Below are 21,815 nucleotides of genomic sequence, written 5' to 3'. Positions count from 1 at the left end.
TAAACCAAAAATACTGGGGCCCTATTCCTTGCATGCTATTTTCACATCTGAGGTTTGCAGCTTTGCACTGTGACACTGTTTATCACTATTCAGTTGTGATGCTTTGCCCTGTTCTGAGAAAAATTACTCATCATGAAACAGAAGGCGTCCTGCTTTCGGAATAAGAGTCACTGCGATTCCAGCTTACAAACACCTTTAGGACATAAAAATGAATATTAAGAGATCCTGTGCCCTTTTTACTCCAAGGCAACATTTTAATTTTTTTCTTAAGGATGTCTTTGGGGGCTCTCACTTTCACTCTCACCCTTCAAGATTTGATACAGAGTCACTCAACAACATACACTGCTTAACTGCTTTTTTTTCTCCTACAGTTCTAGAACTCTTTAAATTCTAGCATGGTCTGCTTCTTGTAAAGTCTCACTCAGCTCTGCTTTCAGCCCATTTTAAATGTATATGTCTCAGCCTTAGCTAGTAAATAGACAAAAATATCGCTAAATGCCTACATGTTGACAATCCACTTTTTTCCATGACTGCTGCTTCTGCTGATCTGTTCAGTCCAATGTATTCTCATTTGCTCTGCTGTCAAAAACTAAAATCTCCTTCTTCAATTTAGACTTTCTTAATTGCAACAAACTCATCTCATCTTACATTTCTGCTCCCTTGCAAAATTGCGACTTAATTATAGTTTGGCTTCAAATCTACCTTGAAATAAATGCATACCTACATTCTGGACTTTTCTCACTTTAATTACGGGAATCCATCTTCTTGTGAAAAATGTATTATCCATTCAAAGTAGAAGTGTTAATCTTCACTCAACGTGGCCATGAAGTACTTCATTTAGGTTCCATCATAGGCTCTCTTCGGACCAGGACCATATAGGATATAATCTCAGTCTCACTTCGTGTCCCCACCATTCCGCTTTAGCTAAGGGCATTTCTCATTCTTCCCTGTGGTGTTATTCATCTTGTTTAGATTCCCTTCCAGAGAACAACCTTCAATTCCAACCCCTATCCTCTACTAAATCAAATCCCTGCCAAAGACTCAATTTCACTCTATTATCTCTGAACACTGATTGATGTGATTAAATTCTTCCCTTCAGCTGAGGAGCCTCAAGTGCACAATTTTAATGACCACTTTTGTCTGGCTCATGAAATATATTACATTCTTGTATCAAGGACTGTCACAGTGACTGTTTTGAGATTGAACTCTGTAATGCTCTATAACATCTAGCATAAAACATGATAAACAACAGAAACTGCATATCCTCTCAGGTCTAGGCAGGTCGCATCTATATTTGATAAGTCTAATATGGAGAACTGTTGAAATAGAAACAAGGCATCTTAATCCACAGGAAACAAATAGTTAAGCTATCACTGTGAGGCGGAGAAATAAATCCTGATTTCAAACCTTTCAACAAGAAGCTACTCCTACAGAATGCAGAAAAAGAAAATCCAGGGACATACAACAGGAAACTGCAATTTGGCAAGGCATCTTTCTTTGCTTGACAGGCATAGGACGTAGCAAAATTCTAATACCCACTCTTCTAAATAAAAATGTATCACTTGCCACAGTCATGCTGCATCACATACAAACTATCCTCATGAGATCAATGCTCAGGAATAACTCTACTTTCTAGTCAGTTACTCGTGCTATTTCGACTGGAAAGATGCTTTCGTACTAGTCAGAAATTCCATACAACAATCTTATTGAAATATACTTGATCTATAAATCAGCACAGAATGCGTTAAACACCCTGTGTCAAAAAGTTATGGATTTAGATTATTTCCTCATTATAAAAAGGGATGCTTCTGATTGGTTTTGACAAGAATTATCTTCAAAGGCATTTAAGATTTTTCAAGAATAAAATATAAGCTTATTGATGGTTTAATAAAAACGATGGCAGAATGATAAACAATGAATACAAGTCACATCTATAGGTGAATCCAACCCTTCCGTAAACCAGTCCCATTCAGACATCTTTATACTTACAGGATGGAAGACTACATCCTGGAAGAGCAGCAGTTCTGAAAAGGACTTAGGAACCATGATGGATAATCAACTAAATTTACAATCTTTTAATGCAAATAACTGAGACTGAAAGATTTAAAAATGCAATCCTTGGAGGTATAAACAAACAAGCAAAGATATAAACTGAAAGGTTCAAGAATGTACCTGCACATACTACACGCACACAGCAATACCGAAATTACTACCAGAATGCTGTATGCAGTTCTCATGTCCACACTTTAGAATGGATTTTAAAACATCTGAATTTTCAGAAGAGCCGTAAAAGCTTTACAGTTAGAGATTTCATCTACATAGGTTATTAAAGTTAACATATTTTCTTTATGTGAATAAAGTGTAAGAGTTTAAAACTAGAGTAGTTATTAGTTGTTCTAATAGGCAGCTAGCTACGTGGTGGCCAGCAGCTGTAACTAAACAGTTCCAAAACCGAAGGAGGACTAAGAGAGTATGGAAAATGAACTAGCTGAATCGCTCGAGAGACATGGAGAAATCCTCACACTTGCAGAACCTACATGAAAACTGGTGTTTTTTTGTTTTGTTTTTTAAAGTACGTTCTACTGCACCCAGAAGATACAGGCTCCATGATGCAGAAATAAGTAGATTGAATCCTAGGGATAATGGCATGCCAGTCAGAATATTTCATTACCATGGTCACTTCTGGCCTTAAAATCAGCTAGTTTTGTATTAGGTAGAAAGCTGCAGTGCATATAAGAACATTCAAACTAACAGATGATAATATAAACAACTCAAACTACAAATACAGTCAAACAGAATCAAGCAGAGCTGTGTTCATACATCATTGATTTGTATACCTTGCTGTTTCAATTAAAAACTCAAAATTATCCATTATGCCTCCAACTTTTACTTTCATATTTTTAAGTCTGTTTCAATGTATCTGATATTTACATATTATAGTATAATCATACCTACCATACCATGGCTTGGAGTAGGTTAATTGCATAGGAAGATTTACTATGTTTACATTTTTTTTTCTTAAATTACTCTTTTTTTTTTTTTTCCTTTTTTTTTTTTGTTTTTTTTTTGGTTTTTTGTTTTTTTTTTCAAAAAGCACAGTAAAGAGTCTGAGGACAAATTATTCAACTGTTTATCATACATAAGACTGCATGACTATAATACAAAGGGCTTGTCTTTTTCATTTAACGTTACAATATACACAGCAAGTCCGGACTAGATCTTACAATCTGAACACAGGTATTTAACCTTTTCCATGCTGTTTATGTTTACAATGCACAGAAGTCCTGTAACCAAACTGTGTAGTAAAGCACACAAAACTGGACTGTAACATAACACAGTATGCAGAAGCACTGGATTTTGTGGTTTCTTCTTTATGTAGGTGTTGTTGGTTTTTTTTAACTGCTTCATTTTTTGGCGCTTGCTAAGGTGTGGCAACCCGTGCACACAAAAATACCCAGATTTCATATTACCCTTATATTCCTAGACAGCAGTAAGTACTGGATTCCTTTTTATATTGCTGAACTCAGCATCCTGTTTTTAAGGTGACAGCCTTCCAATTCCTGTAAACTTCTCTGAATCACTGAGTTTAAGAAGGAAAGAAAGAAATCAGAAAAAAAACAACCCACTTTCATCCACAGGGTTGACATGTCAATAGAAAAGAAATATGGATCACTTGTTAAAAAAGTCGTGATTTACAAAAAAAAAAAAAAAAATGGTAATCCCAAGTATTCATTCTCATTCTCATGTACATGGTATTCAGCTGCTCTGCTGCCACTGTAAGTAGAAAAAAGTCCACCTTTCAAGTCTGAAAAAAAAAAAATGATTTAGCCACGTGGAATTGACCAGTATGAACTCTAGAATTTCTGCTGAATTGACTTTTAAAAGGGCTTGCTGGCAGAGGTAGATCACTGCTTCTGTAATATTCAGTGGGCAAACAGTGTTAATCTGGGATGGGCAATCACTGAATCACTCTTATTCTTTCAGATGTTTTTCACCGAGCTTTTACTTCTAATATAAATAAATCTCTGACCGGGCCCATAAATTTTGCAACTGCCAAGCTGACTGTGTTATATTAAGGCAGCATTACCCAAAAATTAGGCACCTGTTAAATACAGCCTGCTAACCTCAGGTCTCATGTGAGTGTTTTGCTTTACTCAGACTATTATTTTGGACCTGTTCATGCAATCAAGGTCTTGCCTTCAAGTTTACAATTATGTTAATAAGGAATACAAGAATCAAACTGCTGGCTTCATAGCTTCTGGATCTAGTGTCCCTTTTACCTTCAGAAGCCTGAACACATTTATAACGTAACAGATGTTATAGTCTTGAAGTAGATGTCGCTCTATTATGTTCAGTACACAGATTGCTGTAAATGTATTGGCTATGAATTCAACAACAGTTCCAGTTTTGTTTAAGCAATAGTACAGCCATAATTCTCAACTGACATTTAAAAATGGTCTAGTTACACCTTGTGTCAAAGTGCAGAACTGCTACATTATTGGTTACAGACATCTATGTGCTATAAAAACAGCTTTGGTACAATAAATTATCAAAAAAGAAAATAAATTTTTGTAAAATTCACAGCATAATTGTGAGGCAAAAAAGCAGTCACATAAAATTCTGCATTTTTAAAAATGTTCAGGATGAACAGAAGACGTCTTTGTGCAGAAGTAATGGTGGAGAAACCACGTGCCAAGAAAAAGCAAAAGAAAAAAGTAAAAAGCGGGAAGGGACACAGTTGTAGCTATTTCCATCAAACGCAAACCACTACTCCTGTGACCTTCAACCAATAAGGAAGTCAACTTTATGACACACGCAAAGTGACCTTGCAATACCTTACAATAAGTGGGTCACAAAAGTCTATTTTAAAAGAAAGGCCTCTTGAATTACCCATTCTCTGTGTTTTCAGCATTAAGGACCGTCTGCAAAAGCATGTCCGAAAGTGATTGCATCTGAAATGGTAGGCTCTTCTAACTTAAGAGTCCAAATCCATAAGGCCAAAGGTTATCCCAAAGACCACCACTTAGACCTCCCCACGACTGGCCAGGACCGACCCGTTGATTGCTTCTCAGTGCACCTTAGTTATGAAACCAGTCATATTTCAACACTAACTCACTGCGGTCTCCAAAATATGAGACACACACAATCCCATTACAATTGCTGCTTTGATCCTCAGTAGATTCAGATAAGGAGAGTTCTGATCACCGCCACTGATCATGCTTAATGTGCCTTACAAACTCCATTACAACCGTCCCTTTTTACAACTGAAGAGTATATATTTGTGTAATCTGAAGGTCCCTCTTTCTTACAGTACTGCATTTCTGTGCCCGTGTTTGTTTGGGGAACTAAAAAAAAAAAATATATATTACTCACTCCTCTCCCACCCAAAAATTTCAAAGGGCCTTTTTGTAAATCATGTGCAATGCCGTTAAAAATAAACTAGTTTGCAACTACAGCTAACATCTGAACAATAATTCCTGTTGAATGAGACTGAAAAAAAAAAAAAAAAAAAGAAAAAGAAAAAAACCTCTTTCTCTCCTCCCTCCCACCCCCCAAGAAGAAAGCAAACTATGACTAGGTTGTGGCAAGTTAAGATGGGGGAAGCAAAAGGTGAACACTACTATGCTATCTGTTAAGGTGGGTCCGGACATGGCTCTTAAAAAAAATGAAACAAACCAAAAAAAAAACTTCATTGTCCCTTTGCAATCTTTTCAAGTCTAAAAAAATAGTCAGCTTTGCCCTCCTGTAGCGGTTCAGTGAGTTTATCTCCTTCTGATTCAAGCAGCTTTGCACTTTGTTTTTGGAAAAACACCACTTCTATAAAAACACACAAGAAACAAACTTAGTTTCAGTTTAGTCACGAGCTAGCCACAGGACTTTGCTGAACACAAACTCCTGTCATGGGAGACTCTTCTCTATCAATCCCTTGCCTCATTGCAAGGTGTCCTTCAGTCATGTAATGAGCAGGACCTGTATTAGCAGAAAACTGGTACGTTGGATGTCCAGCTATGCCAGTTTCTTGGCGCGGATTAGAGTAGACTGTTAAATTCATGTCCATAGCTCCGTTTTGTCCAAAGTCCAAGGTGTTAGCAGCCACGGGGCGGTTCTGATAGGCCTGATTGCCTTGGTTACCAGTAGAGGAGGAAGATGTAGAGGAAGAAGTAGTTGAGGAAGACAGGGATGTCATGGAGTGGTGACTGTGGCCCACCTCCATAGAATCCTGGGTGGAGGAGCTGTTTGTTGGAGAATTGTAGACCCTTGGCCTGGTCCGGCTACCCAAGGCTTGCTGTCCATGATGATGGTGGTGGTGGTGGTGGTGATGGTGGTGGTGAGAGCTATTTCCGTGATGATGATGTAATGCATTCTGTTGTTGAGGGGTTACATGGAAGGTGGTTTCTTGAACTGGATGGTTTTCAACAGTGACCTGTGTAGGAGCTTCAGTGGCTGTCCAACCAATTGGAGGAGGAAACTGTTGTCGAACCTACGTTAACAGAAAATAACAAATAGTAAAATGATGAATCACTTCTAATACACATTTCTAAATATAACTTAAGAAAGCTACATTTGCATTCTGAACTTTTTTTTCATACAAGCAACAGAAGTACGTCCAACACATACATGACCTTACTGCCAAACTAAAGTAAGCCAGATCTAGAAACACATCAATTTGTTGAATGAATTAAACTGCCTACTTGGGAGAAAAAGAAACTTTCAGCTGCAACGAAATATGTATGATCTTTTCTGGTTTTCACTGGCTACTCCAGGAGCTGCAGCAGAACTTCTGATCCACACTTGGTGCATATCTTGCCCTCCTCTACTCAGACCTTGGCATCAGCAGAGCTGTTTCTTTCTACGCTTACTCATTCCTTTCTCCCAGCTGCTGCTGTACAGTCTTTTTTCCCCTTTCTTGAATCTGCTATCACAGTGGTGCAACCACAGTGTCACTTGTTGGCTTAGTTCTGGCCAGTAGCAGGTCCCTTTTTGAGCCAGAAGGAGCCTGCTCTTATCTAACTTGGGTCAGCGCCTGAATTTTTCTCAGAGGACACCTCTGCCTCCCTCCTCCACTAATGACATGACTCCTTGCCACGTAAACCTAATAAAATTAGTTTCAGGGATTTAATTCTCTCAGAAAAAAATATATTTATCAAATAGACAAAAGCTATACTTCAGCATACCTGCGGGCTGTGTGTTTCACAGTCCATAGCTTGAACAGCAGCAGTGAAGTGTCCACCACTATGTCGATGCTGGTGTGTGGGGTCTGACCGTGCCCTTCCACTGTTGCTTGTTCCAGAAGATCCACCTATAAAAATCATAGCAACACAAGAGAGAAAATTTACAGTAAGCTGTAAACAATGACAGCATAAAGATTTAAATTGATTCAAAATAAAAAATATAGGACGTATGATAATCACTCACAGTTGTGTAAATCTACTTAATTTTTTTTTATTAAAGCAGTTTCCTGTTCTAGATAATAAATAAATGCTTTTGATGACTATGACTGACATAAATTTTTCTGAATTACAACAGTGATACAACATTTCTCTGAGAAAGTCTCACAGAATCACAGAATGGCCAGGGTTGGAAGGGACCTCAAGGATCATGAAGCTCCAAAGCCCTTCCCACAGGCAGGGCCACCAACCTCCACATTTAATATTAGATCAGGCTGCCCAGGGCCCCAACCAACCTGGCCTTGAACACCTCCAGAGATGGGGCATCCACAACCTCTCTGGGCAGCCTGTGCAGCACCTCACCACTCTCTCTGTAAAGAACTTCCCCCTGACATCAAAACTAAATCTTCCCTCCCTCAACTTAAAACTATTTCCTCTTGTCCTGCTGTTATCTACCCTTGTAAAGAGTTGACTCCCCTTCTGTTTATAGACTCCCTTTAGGTATACTGAAAGGCTGCAATGAGGTTACCCCGCAGCCTTCTTTGCTCCAGGCTGAACAAGCCCATATCAAAATCTTCTTTGACATCACTCAGAAATACAATTTTCTTTTCCATTAATGAGAAAAACCTCACCTGAGCTTGAAGATGTACTAGAGGTGGTTCCTGAAGACTGTGACTGCTCCATGGCAGGACTCGTAGACACACTGTTGCTTGTGTTGGTACCTTCGTCTGCTGTTTTCTTAAAGAAACTATGCTGTAGGGCATAATAAGGTTGAATTCGTGTCTTAGGGTCATAATCAAGCATCCTTAAGATGAGGTCTTTGAACTTCAAGTAGTCAGCTACAGTGTGACCCGATTCCCCAGCACGACGTCCACCTGGTCCTCCTGTTTCAACTCCTAGTATATTGTGAAGTTTACGAGTTGCAGGTGGTTTGTATTCCTGTTGGAAAACCAAGTCACATATATTAAGCTGCTTCCATTCATAGTTTAATTTTGTCATACAATAAGTCAGTCAAATCAAAGTAAGAAACTATTCAGTACTATGCAAATTGTCACTTAATCACCCTGTCTTATGACACAGAACAATGATAATAAACAATAAAGCTATGTTTTTGGTAAGATAACATAAAACGAACTAACATATCACCATTTCTTTTTTATTATTATTATTTTTATTTAGGGACATTCCGCATTTTCATCCTGATTATGTAACTCACCCTTTTTCCATCTTTGGTCTTCTTCAAGTTCCAAGTGCCATCTGGCAACTTCTCAAAGAACTTTCTTGCTTTTGGTGCTTGGTCAAGGATATGGGCAGGCGGTATCCCCAAAACTTCCACTATTTTATTCATTTGATCCACCTGTTCCACACGAAAAATACTCATGAACAATATGAGACAGACAGCTGACCAATGCAGTAAGAGTCCAGTACTCTACATAATCACATGGAAAGCAAATGTTAACTACCCATAGACATGAAGTTGTGAATTAATTGCAAGTTTAAGAAAAATCCCACATTAAGTAACCAAATGAGCTAATAAGGAACAGGGAAGGGGAGAGTACCCAGAAACAGAACATTATTACCAGGTGAGTTAGAGTTCTAACAAAGGGCATTGCTGTCATTGATGTTTTCTGATTTTATAATTATTAGTATTTCCTAGTTTATGTATGAAAATAAAACAGATTAATATCACAGTGAGAATGAGCAACAACAACAACAAAATCAAATCACGTGTACTGTATAACAGCCGCATACCTCATTTGCCCCACTGAAAAGAGGCTCTCCAGTGTGCATCTCAACTAAAATACACCCAAGGGACCACATATCAATTGCAAGATCATAAGGCATTCCCAGTAGCACCTCTGGTGATCGATAGAAACGACTCTGGATATATTGGTATATCTGAAATAAAACCATTTAAAATAATACACAGCATTCAAAGAGTGCTATTATGATTCTGTATTACAAAATGGAATTACCACAGATCACACTTTCACAGTAGGGAAAGCAAAGACAAGCTTTCAGTGATACTAAAGCTACACTGTAAATTTACAAAAATATTAAAACGCTAATTCTTAAGAAAATACTAACTCTTGCTTACAAAAAAAAAGTGCAGATTCACTCATGATGACATTTTACACTTCACCGTTGACGAGGGTAATCTCATGCAATTACAGTTAATTATGCAACAAAATTTTGGTCTGGTAACATCAAGAAAAAAACTATTCTATGAGCCACATGAGAATTACACAGCATTTCTGACAAAACTTATGGTTTAAAAGAAAAATAAATAAATAAATAAAAAGTCACAGTTTTGATGTGATGACATTGGACAAAATTACCAGGCGATTCCACATGAAAAAAAAAAGCTACTTCCCTACATCCTCTACTATCCCGCTCATTTCACAAGACAGAAAATTCTATACTGGAACTACACCAGAAAGATTTTTAACAGCTCATTATCAAAGAACAACAGGACACAAACACAATTTTTTTAAAAAATATGATTAATATTACAGGTTTATGCTAATCTAAAGAAAGCAATGTGCCCCTTTGCCCTAGAAAAGTTCTGCATGTGTCTTTACTCATATTTATACCACCATTATGGAATAAGAAGATAATAAAAAAGCATACTTAAGAGCAGAAAGCACTGCAGACTTCTACAATCAAGTGCTGACGCATTATGCATTATAAAAATATAACCAAGGAGGAAAAAAAAAAAAAGACGGAGTGTTTATCTACTATGGCATTACAATGGCTATCTAAAGCTCTTCTCAGAGAGTGATCAGACCCTGGAATGGCTGCCCAGGAGGTGGTGGAGTCACCATCCTTGGCAGTGTTCAAGAGGTGTCTGGATGAGGAGCTACGAGATGTGGTTTAGTGCTTGTGGTAGCAGTGGTAACGGGAGGGTGGTTGGAATAGATGATCTTGCAGGTCATTTCCAACCTTGTGATTCTATGATTCTATAATTCTTCTAAGGCCTGCCAACATCCAACACCCTATTCAATAATTAATTACTACTTAAGTCATCATTACTAAAATTTAAATTAGCTATCAAGTATTATGACTTACAAATATTACGTTTATTGCGTGTACCCAACAATAGCGCAATTAGAATTTTTACGTACCCTCTGCCCAAGTTGACAAGAACTGCCAAAATCAACAATCTTGATGGCGCTTCGTTTGGGGTTACAGAGCAGGATATTCTCAGGTTTTAGGTCACAGTGAATGATGCTAAGTTCAGGAGTCGCCAGAAAAAGCAGTGCAGTGCACATTTGCTGCGCAAATTTTCTTGTCAGATTCAATGAGACACCTCTGAAGTTGGTGTTCCGCAACAAATCATACAGATTGTAGGACAGCATTTCGAAGACTAAGCATAGGTGGTTTCGGAACATGAAGTGGCGCTTCAAATGCACTTTAAAAAAAAGAAAAAAATTGTTAAATTTGTTTCCTGATATACAGTTGTTTAATTACATGTTGGAAATTACATGTTTCTGCTATGCCTAGGTCTGGTTGGTTTTCATTCACACTACTCAAGTGTCCACAGGTATAACTGAGTACAGCTATATTAACAAAAAACGATTTTATAAAACAGAAGAGAGATTAAAAAAAAACACAAAAAAACAACAGAATAATTTAAAGCATACCGTAAGACTACTGCAATTTGTAACTCATGACTTCAACAGATTAATTTTATTAGCATAATTAATCAAAATCACAAAGGCATTAAACTCAACCAGGCATAATCTCCAATTATGAAAGCGACAAACCCAATCTGAATCTAATCAATTTGTTTCATGAAATACACAAAAAAATCATTTGTTTAGAGGGAAGAGGAGTTGACCAGGTTTTTAAGCATTCGGGTTGGTTGCCATAAGAACATTGAAATATGAAAAAAATATTTGAGCACTTGGATAAGTAGCAATACAGTCTTCTCTTTGTCATAGTAAAATCTTGAACCAATGTTAGTACAATCAGAATTCAGACTTGCAGTTAAGGTCATTACTTGGTGTCCTAAAGAATTTTATTTTATTATTTTATGTCAGTTTTTCACTTGTCTGTTATGATTTACTTGTAACAATACCACCTGCTTCTATCCCACAGAATCACAGAATTATAGGGGTTGTAAGGGACTTCAAGAGATCATTGTATCTAATCCCCTGCTAAAGGAGGTACCCTATAATAGGTCACACAAGGTAGGCATCCAGATGGGTCCTGAATATCTCCTTAGAAGGACATTCCACAACCCCTCTGGGCAGCCTGTTCCAATGCTCTTATCATCATATCATAAAGAAGTTACTCTGCATGTTAGTACAGAACTTCCTGTGTTCAAGTTTTAGGCCACAGGGTTTTGTCCTTTCACTACATATTGCTGAGAAGTGCCTAGTCTCATCCATTCACCTCTCACCTCCCTTTAGGTATTTATGAACATTAATCAGATCCCAGTGCTAATTCTTGCAATACTGCGTTACCTAGATCTTTTGTACTTTCTCACCCCTAATATATTTCCAGTAACCTCGTACCTTAAAGGCAACAGCATTTGTCTAGGTTCTTGTGGCCTTCTTTCATCTAATTCCAACCCTCACCTACCCAACCTAAGCTTGCTGGACCTGCCAAATTGGCAAGAAATACCACCTGCTCCAACTAATATGTAATTGCCAGCATGTTACTTGGCCATCTGTACTACATGCAACTGCTATACAACTCAAATAGCCAGGATAACTGCCAGACTTTTCCTGCAATGAAGTCATTACATTTGAATGTTTCTCCTCTACTCTGGCACCACAGAACTTAAATACCTCAAAGCATTCCTATAGTTGCATTAGATTTGAAGGAAACAAGCTATTAGAGGAGACATCAGCAGTTTCACCTTGTGTCATTAAAAACCGGGCTAAAAATGTACATCTGCAGTCCTGTTTTCTAATTTCATCACGTTCCTTCTAAAATCTACATTTTACACCACCTCGTACACTACAGTAGTTGCAAGTGCTTTCGGCCTCACTCAACAACTGTGTCAAGCAGCTGGGAGTCTATGCAAGGGTGAACAATCTCTATGTCCAACAGACATCTTTCTTTCAAAAAAATATGTTGAATGCTTCAGTAAGTCTTGTTGAAAAAAACAGGTTTGAAACTTTTTGTTCCTGTATTTACAAATATTGTACAGCGAAGCACCAAGAGATCTCAGTTTTCACAACACATGTAATACATGGTATGCATTCAAAGCATGATCTATTTGGTGTCAGTTATTTAACTTGTATTAATGCTGTCATGTTTATTAAATACCATGGTAAAGAAGAAAGGGAACCACTCAAATATACCTTAACAGATTCAGAAACCAAATTGATCCAAGCCTAAAACTACTGAAATCAGTTGTGCTTGCCTAAGCAAAAGCTGTATGTTCAAAACTATTGGAACTTTTTTTTTTTTTTTTTCCTTTTTTAACTTATTTTTCTTTCTTTAAATAACGCTCTATATTAAACCATATTTTATTAAAGCACACAGTGAGATTATGTGAAGTTTTGGTCAATCTCATGTGGTATTACAGACATTCTAAAAAATTAAAATTTCAAGAGCTCATTTAGTGGTGGCTACATTGTGTTTATTTGCTCTTGTTAATCTGAAACTGGTCCTTGCTTTCTTGCTCTTAAAGCATCTCTTCAAGGTAGGAGGGTATGAAGTATAGATTTTCTTTTGTGTAAGCATGTTCCTAATAAATTTGAAATACCTTGAAAACATTTAAAATACATATTTATATAATGTATTTATATAATGCATTATGAAGATAATAGTCTATAAATTACCAAAATGTAACCAAATAGTCGCCAGATAATAATTTAATATGCGTGTACTAACGTTATTTCAAAAATTTCTCTCTAAACTACAGAAATAAATATTAGCAATATTAGTACAGCCATTGGTATTTCAGCATCTACAAAGATAAAGGATATTTAAAAACAGTTTCATCGTCTTTAATTATTCTTTCTCACAGTTCTCCATCTCGCATTACAATATGCTTTCTTTCCATCATATTTTTGCCAAATACTTCACTCCAGAGGACAGGATTTAATAAACTTTTTACTTGAACTGACTTCATTTCATTCTTACTAAGAAGTTCAAGTAGCATGTTAATAACAACCTCAGGGAACGCCAATCTACAGTAACAGTCAGAATTATAAGCCTCGGAAATACTTTCTGAGATCTCAATGGGCAAGTCTAAACATTTAAAAATTTTGTCTCTATTTTGTTAAACAAGATTTTAAGCTTTTCAACATGCAAAAATAAAGAAATAATTATCAAGGTAGACATAAAACTACTGTATAGCACTGTTTTGTGTTAAACACACATCCTTTTATCCACGAAGTTTCCCAGATAACTTGAAACATACTAAAAGTAGTAGGAAACATGCAAAGTACTACAGCTTCTGTAAAAAAGCTAGTCCGTGGGAACTTATTTTAGTGTCCATGTCCTTAAAAAGTTCTACAGAAGGTCTGAATGTTACAGAATAAATACCAAGTTGGTTATCCCAAAGCATTTCATGTATTTTTCTTCTGAATGCAGTCCTACTGCAAAATGACATCTTGATTATACAAAGTGAATGCCACTATTAAAAGTTGTATTATTTTTTTTTTCATTTTGTTAGCATCAAAAACATTAGTTGCAGCATTGTGCGCTATATGGCAAGATATAAAATATTCACAGTTTGATTAAATAAATATTAAGAAAAACTATATGAATACCTATATAGTACTTCATCTCAGTGTCATGTTTGTTCATAAGCTCAAGCAGTCGCACTTCAATCTGGGCTTGGTTTAAGAAAGCTTTCTTGTTTTTTATTATTTTGATAGCCACCCATTCCTGTTCCACTCGATCATAAGCTTTTACAACCTGAAAGATAAAAGCCGAAAAAATAAGAGTAACTTCTCAACCCGAGTATTCAACATTCAGCCAAAAATATAATTGAGAGCTGAATTTCAAAATGCACAGGTATACTACATCAAATGATATGTATATAATCTTTCACATGAATTAGAGGTTGTACAGCTGATAGACGTATTTATTACCTGTCCAAAGGATCCTTTGCCTATTAAAGAGTCAATTTCATAACGATCCATCCACTTCTCCCCATTTTTTACAATATAGTCATAGTTGTCATCATCATAGCCATCATTGTAAACTTTTCGCTCCTTTTTGTGACTGGAATCATCTCCTTGGCCCTGTTGATGCCGCCGTTTTTTTTTTGCATAGTAAACCTGAAGTAAGTAACAAAAAGTATATTGCTTAAGAGGGCACCTTTTAGAGCATCTGTTCATGGAAATAGCTTTCATTGTAATCACCATGTACCTTACCCTGTGATTTTTGAAATATGACTTGGTATGCTGAAAGAAAAATACGATTCTCTAGATACATTCATAAAGGTTTCAAGATGAGCTAAAAAAAGTTTGTGCCACTCTTTACTTTTTTATGAAACATCAGAAAAACTTAGAGTTTCTTCATAAAGCAATAGAAAGTCATATCCAGGATAAAAAAAATCTTATTGGCTGGACTGCAATGAGGACCATGACATCAAAGACTTAAAATGAGACCTGCAGAGAGGAACTACCATTTTTCTCATCTCTTCACAAGTCTTAAATGTTCAATGAATAATCAGAAGGAAAATTAAATAACAATATTTTCTTGAGATGAATTTCTAACTTTTTTCTAAGAATTTAACATCTTTTAGGCATGTTTTCAGAACTTGCAAGGAATCAGGCTTAGAAACGAAAGTATCCCAATACTTAATTAGCTTTGAAAATACACAGTTATTTAGAGCCAACTCTATTTCAAAAATTCTCAGCCATTTTCAAATAAACCTTCACTGGCAGAGAAAGAAATTAAAAAGCGATGTTACTCAAGGGGGAAAAAAGACTGGATTCTCTCTTCTTACTCTACTCCACATATGGGAACAAACTATTCTCTTGGGACACGATACAACAGGGCATTAATATACTTCTGTTCTTTGCAGGCACTTCAGATTTAATAAAAAGATTTACAGACAAAGAACTTTACTCTGCAAGACAAATCCAAAATAATGCCAGTAGAGAACATGGTATGATTCACAGAAAATACACTTAATAACTTATTTCGAACAAAAACTTCCTATCAACACACATTACAAAGATAGCTGGACCCATTACCTCATTAATATGCTTGTATGTTTTAATCAAATCTACGGAGAGTTTCCTCAAAGGAGCAGTAGCTGGATCACGGAAAGTTTGGGGCATCCGCCTCTGTAATGTGACAATATTAGATATATTAGAAAAAGCAGGACTTCAATTATATAGAATTATCCACCAAACCAAGATTTTCCTCACAAAAGTGAGCTACTTCTATGTGACATATTCTTGAAGACACACGCACAAAAACAAATACAGAAATCAAAGAAAATAACATTTAGTCCAGTTACTTTTTAATTTCCTGATCAATGAATCAATCAATAAATATCCAAACACATATCCCTTGTCAGTATACCTAACTGGCTTAATCCCTACAGTCTTTCCTTTAGTTAAAAATACAGCTTATTTGATTACACAGATTCAAGCTGATGTTACTGCTCTACCTTCATGGCTGATATATGAACTTTATTTGATGTTTAGCTGCATTAAAATCACAAATGGAAGTTAGTAACTGTTGAAGAACTGCGACAATTAGCCACATTGAAACTACACTACATTCCAAATCAAGAAACTCAGACCTACTGTGCTTTGCAATATCAAGTTTAAAAAATACATATAAACCCAAAGAAATCTCAAGTGTGCCCATGAAAACCATACCAACTTCTGAAGTTTAAAAACATCCCAGAAAAGACGAGTACACTGCTCAGTTGTGTTTCCTAACACTGATTACTTCTCAAACATCAACATGTTCAACAGCAGGGTATTTTTTGGTATTAGTGTCGTAAAGCCGTAAGACTTCTGTGTGACACACTTATTCGTGTGCCTCTTTTTTCCTTGCAGACATGCCCCATACAGATTCTGGATCTACCACTCAACTGCCATTGCTCCTCAGGATTTGTTTGAACAAAGTTCCTGAAAAGAGTCAAGTGTGAAGCTAGAGGTGGTTACTGCCACCAGATAAAACAGAAAAAAACTTAAGCCACAAACCATGTCATTTGGCTAAAGCTGACTAACTGTTCAGCATATACTTACCTAACAGTGCAAATGTACCACAAGGCAAACTATCAACTTCTCTGTCTCACACAGTGTGTTGGATGGGGAGCTGGGAGACTGAGGAGTTTTAGCCGGTGCAACTGGTCCCAAAGCTTGTCTTCCCCCATTCCCTCTCTTCTCATTGACAACAAACCCCACAGCAAGTTCAACCATGCAGGGAAAAGCTTGTTTAATGTGTTAAAGCTCCTTTCACTTCCTTAATGCTAAGAGAGCCACTACACCTCAGCTGTACAATTCTCATCTCACATCATCTCATCTCACCCCAGCAAATACACTCAGGCTCATAACCCTCTTCACTTCCACTTGCTTAATCTCATCTGCTGCCTCCCATTACAGCTGAACTCATAGTCACCCCCCTGCAGAGCTATGCAAAGAGCACAAGCCATCAACAAAAATAATGAAACTGGTTAATATGTAACTATTGCTGAGCTAATAAAGGAACTGGAAAAGCATAATCACTTCTCTTTCTTTTACAGTATTACTTAATACTTAGGACTGTGCCTGTACAAATAGCTCTTCCTCCTCCACCCCCCTACGATGACCAAACAAAATTATGTTTATATTTTTAATTTAATCAATTTAATTAACCTCAAAAAGTTCTTACCAACAGAAGCATTAAAGAGAGTTTGGGTATCTGAAATTTTTGGATATCTGAAATTGGATCTGAACCCAGGCACCCAAAAAAACCACACTGGAAAGGTTAGCTCATGCTCTCCTGTAGACAGGCAGCCACGGAAATAACTCATGAGAACAAAAGAGAGCAAAAGAGACAGAGAGCAAGAGACTGAGAGAGTTTGTGAATGAGCTGAAGAGAGAGTACAAAAAAAGCCAAGAAGCTGTCAGTAACCACCTTGCATCTGCATAAGGCCAAGACTCCCAACTGCTGCACTCTGTGGAGCTTGAACTGCAACTCAAAGCTCTGGTGCACACCTCTCAGAATATGTCCACATAACATTTCTACACACATGTGAGACTGCTGACTTTAAGCCTTTCAGATTAGAGACTGTTTCTCAGAGACAGTGTAATAAACTTAAACTTCCTCCAGGGAATTTTAACCCAAGTCATGCTCTAGATGTTTACACTAATCATTCACTTTTGGATACGCCCTCTACCACCAATTTCCTTTCAGCAGGCTTATTAAATTAATTCCCCCTTAATTCTTTTTTACTACACATGTAAGCACATGACCATTTCGTAAATATCAGGAAGGTGTTATAAAATTTTCTAAACAAATAACTTGATGTTTCCACAATATTTTTGTTTCTTCCTGTCATCTGCCAAACAAATTTTAATCGTTATACAGATCACATCTAAAAATGATCATTTTTGGTACTTATGCTGCAATGCTAGAAACCTAAACAGCATCCAGTCCTAATCACAACCAACACTGTTAGAGGCTTTTCACATGCAAGAGTCCCCTTTAATTTCTGAATTTGATTTAAAGAGATGATTGGAACATGGAAATACGGGTAGATTTGCCAGTAAAAGAGTCTGGCACAAAATATTTGCAGAGACTTCTATCTGACCTAGGCTGATATGACCAGCCTCTGTTACTGCAGGTTATGTTTTGAGGAGATGGCTTATGTACAGAAGAACTCAATAGTTCAGGTTAACTATTCAGACGTTAGATTGCTCCGATTTGGAAAAGGAATTTGTAGGATAAGTGTTCATGTTTATTTTCTAATTTAGAAATCAAATTTCTTTTCTTAAGAAAGTTTGGAGTAGGAGAGGAGAGGGATTTGACCTTTTTTTTCTTCCTCGCTATATTGAAAAACGTACAACATTCCCTTCTTCTAAGATTCTTCTTCAGTCTTGTGCTCCCTTCCTTTCTGATAATGAAGACTATGAAACAAAGTGGTCTTTACCCAATTTACATAGCAACATTTTTATTTTTTTTTATCATTAGTGTAATACCAATTTCCCCCTCGGCTTTGAAGAACTTTCAATAACACAAAACAATAAAACAACCACCCAATTTTGCAAACACCAGTCTCTATCTGGTGGCCAGACAGCAACATTGCAACCTCAGATCATCCCAAAGATTAAATCAAAAGGTATTTCAAGATTAAGAGACAAGAAACTATTTTCATTACAATCTGTGTGTCAGTACAGGCCCATCACATTTTGACTGGTCTACACTGATGCCTTCATAGCATCAGCACAGCTACCTGGGATGATAGCGTGATGAAAATTAAATTGCAAGTAAGGAACTGAAATTTCATTTTCTTTCGATTAACTCTTGAGAAGCAACTTGTAAGTAGTATAAACAAGGAAGAATCAAATAAACACACACCAAAAAAATAGGTAGCCAAGAATCCAATTGTGTATATTTACCACATTTAAGACAAATCATGCTTTAAAGAAACTGTGACTGCTAACTCAGACATATTATTTTAAACTAGCATAGTGTTTGAGGCTTGCTTATGAATGAAAGAACAGATCACCAGCATTCTCGATATAAAATTTCCCTCTCTTTGGGCATAGGCTTTATTATCCAAAAACAGATGGCACTGTTTCCTTTAAAATGTATGTTATTTTGATGAAGAGAAATTAAGAGCAGGTACCTATATTCTGCTAATTGAATGCTTTGATGCAGATACTGAAACAAAAAAAAAAAATAGATCTGTTTCTATCCACATTCAAGAGAGGGAGAAAAAGAGAGGGACTGTTGTTACCTATCAAAAAAGATTCATTTTACGAACAAAAGAAAGAATGAAGATTTTATATTGTAAAGATTACAATAGGAATTCTTGTTAAAAGTTATGGCCTACATATTAAAGAATTGAACAGACTGTTCTAACCACCTGTAACACTAGCTATTTAAAACTCTTCTTCCATCACAATAATATAAGATAGGAAGTCAATGCTAATCTCCTGTGGCAGGCAGCCACATAAAAGATGTTGCCTCCAGAATCATAGAATTGCTCAGGTTGGAAAAGACCTTACAGATCATAGAGTCCAACCACGACCTAACCATACTACCCTAACAGCCCTCTGCTAAATCATGTCCCTGAGCACCACATCCAAATGGCTTTTAAACACATTCAGGAATGGTGACTCAACCAGCCCTTGGGGAACCTATTCCAGTGCTTTACAACCCTTTCTGTAAAGTTTTTCCTGACACCCAACCTAAACCTCCCCTAGAGCAACTTGAGGCCATTTCCCCTCGTCCTGCCACCTGTCACCAGTGAGAAGAGACCAACCCTGCTCTCACTACAATCACCTTTCAGATAGTGGAAGAGAGCAATAAAGTCTCCCCTCAGCCCCCTCTTCCCCAGACTAAACAGCCCCAGTTCCTTCAGTCTCTCCTCTGGGACATTTTCTCCAAGCCCTTCACAAGCCTTGTTGCTCTTCTTCGGACCTGCTTCAGCATCTCAATATCCTTTCTGTACTGACGATCCCAAAACTGAACACAGTACTCGAGGTGAGGCCTCACCAGTGCTGAGTACAAGGGTGGGATCACTTCCCTAGTCCTGCTCAGAGAGTGAACAAAAATTGATATAATCACAAGCCATAGTAACACTTCTCCCTGTAGTATAGAGCAAACTTCAGAATATCAGCAAAATGACTTAAGAAAAAAAAAAACAAACACACATGCTACAGAACCAGAGATACTGTGACTGTAAACAGAGCTAGAATTATCCACAGATAGGGACACAATTTTTCAGTCACTGACTCATATCTGTGGGTACTGCCACCCTTTTCTGGCTTCCTTCCCCAGATTTTCACTCAGGTTACTGTGTAAAAGTAATAGTAAGCAGCAGATATAAGTTAAGCTATAAGTTAAACTAATTTTAAAAAGCAGCAGGCAAACAAGCATCTCTTTCAACACTTTATCCTGCCTGATTCAACCCAATCATTTTTGAAAGAATAAAACAGAGGGTGCTGAAAGAATAAAAGAAATTGAAAGAGAAAGAAACACACCAAAGTTCTTGTTGCCAAAGCATAAACATATTCTTCCAAAAACATCTGAGACAGAAGGAAAGCAAGGGAAACGAAATCCATACTCACAATCACTACAGTCTCCGAAGTCTGGTCATCATTAATTAGGTTAATGATTAGGTAGCTGAATTAATTAAGAATTTGCTACTACCTGCTACAACACATTAATTTCCTAATTATATCACTGTAATCAATAAAATCTCTGCTCAACAATCTGGTCAGCAAAACCTAGAAATGTGCAGGTGATAAGTGATCTTAGGTATATACAGAGAGTAAGATGTTCAGCCATCAGCCTGACCTTTAAATTCCAGGTGCTTCGTGAAAACTCAACTGTTGGAATCTGTTACCAAATTCTGCTTAGGAATCTCACCTCAACTTCCTTATCAAGTGAATCAATTTTGTAATCCTTTTTATTTCACGGAAAAAAGTTTTGAGCAGTCAGAATATCCATAAAGATAAATGTTAGCACAGCACAAAAGAAATGTTTGTTTGAAGACGTGAAAACTTCTAAGCTCTTATCTTATATTAACATCAGGCTACACTGAACTCTCGAGATAAAGTCAGTTGAGACAGAACAGAGAAATATTACTGCTTGTTTCTGTTCAAGGAGAAAGGTCTCAGAGATCTCAGCTTTCCTATTCGCTCCAGGCCACATCCTCTCCTTGATTTCCCAAAGTGGGCTCTGGCACTTGTCAGAGAGGTAAGACCACACAACCCCATCCTGCAGGCAGGCACAACACTCAGTGAATCACTGAGAGTAAACCCCTACCATTCAGCAGTTTTGGGGAAACAAGAGCCTTAAGCCTGACTACTGGGGAGGGGAAGGGAGAGGAGGGAGAGGGAGGGAGGTTAGGGAGTGTAAGAGGGGGGACAGAACTGGAACTTCCTAACTGTAATTTAAAACCTTGTAAATAAATGGAAAACCAAAGCAGCCTGGTTTGGAAGTATCTTCCTATTATTTGCTCCTTGCCAGTGATGAGATGAGTAAGTTTTGGCCACCGTAACCATTAGGCAATAGGTGCAAGAAAAGATAATGTAAACATCTTAAGGGTAACATAACTTAGAAAAAAATTATATAATTTTAACATAAATCACCATCACAGTTTCCTAACCTCTAAATTGCATGACTGTGTATGATTCATAAAATACCAGAATATGGTCTGCAAGGTATTACAAATCAAAACACAGGCAGGACAGAGGAGGAACAAAAACAACAAATTAACATTCAAGGCTTTGCTTCCTTACAAGATAATACTCCTCAAAAAAAAAAAAAAAAAAAAAA

The 21,815-nt window shown here is 37.1% G+C and overlaps 1 protein-coding gene across 1 annotated transcript in view; it reads right to left on the bottom strand.

Moving 5' to 3' along the window:
• Positions 1 to 3,108: 3,108 nt before the first annotated feature.
• The window catches only part of DYRK1A (dual specificity tyrosine phosphorylation regulated kinase 1A), an 84,571-nt gene continuing 65,864 nt past the window's right edge, over positions 3,109 to 21,815 (bottom strand). The window contains exons 4-12 of the mRNA XM_042809855.1: positions 15,560 to 15,652; positions 14,447 to 14,635; positions 14,123 to 14,270; positions 10,514 to 10,800; positions 9,141 to 9,287; positions 8,605 to 8,745; positions 8,021 to 8,327; positions 7,176 to 7,300; positions 3,109 to 6,481 (exon numbers count right to left, since the gene is read on the bottom strand). Of these exons, the coding sequence (XP_042665789.1) occupies positions 5,858 to 6,481; positions 7,176 to 7,300; positions 8,021 to 8,327; positions 8,605 to 8,745; positions 9,141 to 9,287; positions 10,514 to 10,800; positions 14,123 to 14,270; positions 14,447 to 14,635; positions 15,560 to 15,652 (2,061 nt within the window). The 3' untranslated portion in view covers positions 3,109 to 5,857. The remainder of the gene's footprint in view (positions 6,482 to 7,175; positions 7,301 to 8,020; positions 8,328 to 8,604; positions 8,746 to 9,140; positions 9,288 to 10,513; positions 10,801 to 14,122; positions 14,271 to 14,446; positions 14,636 to 15,559; positions 15,653 to 21,815) is intronic.

This window comes from Centrocercus urophasianus, unplaced genomic scaffold (assembly GCF_019232065.1).
Source record: "Centrocercus urophasianus isolate 14NV4802_14NV808 unplaced genomic scaffold, USGS_Curo_1.0 seq_12, whole genome shotgun sequence".
Lineage (NCBI taxonomy): Eukaryota > Metazoa > Chordata > Aves > Galliformes > Phasianidae > Centrocercus > Centrocercus urophasianus.
Note: the sequence above shows the minus strand (reverse complement) of the source record. Positions and strands in the feature narration are given on the sequence as shown.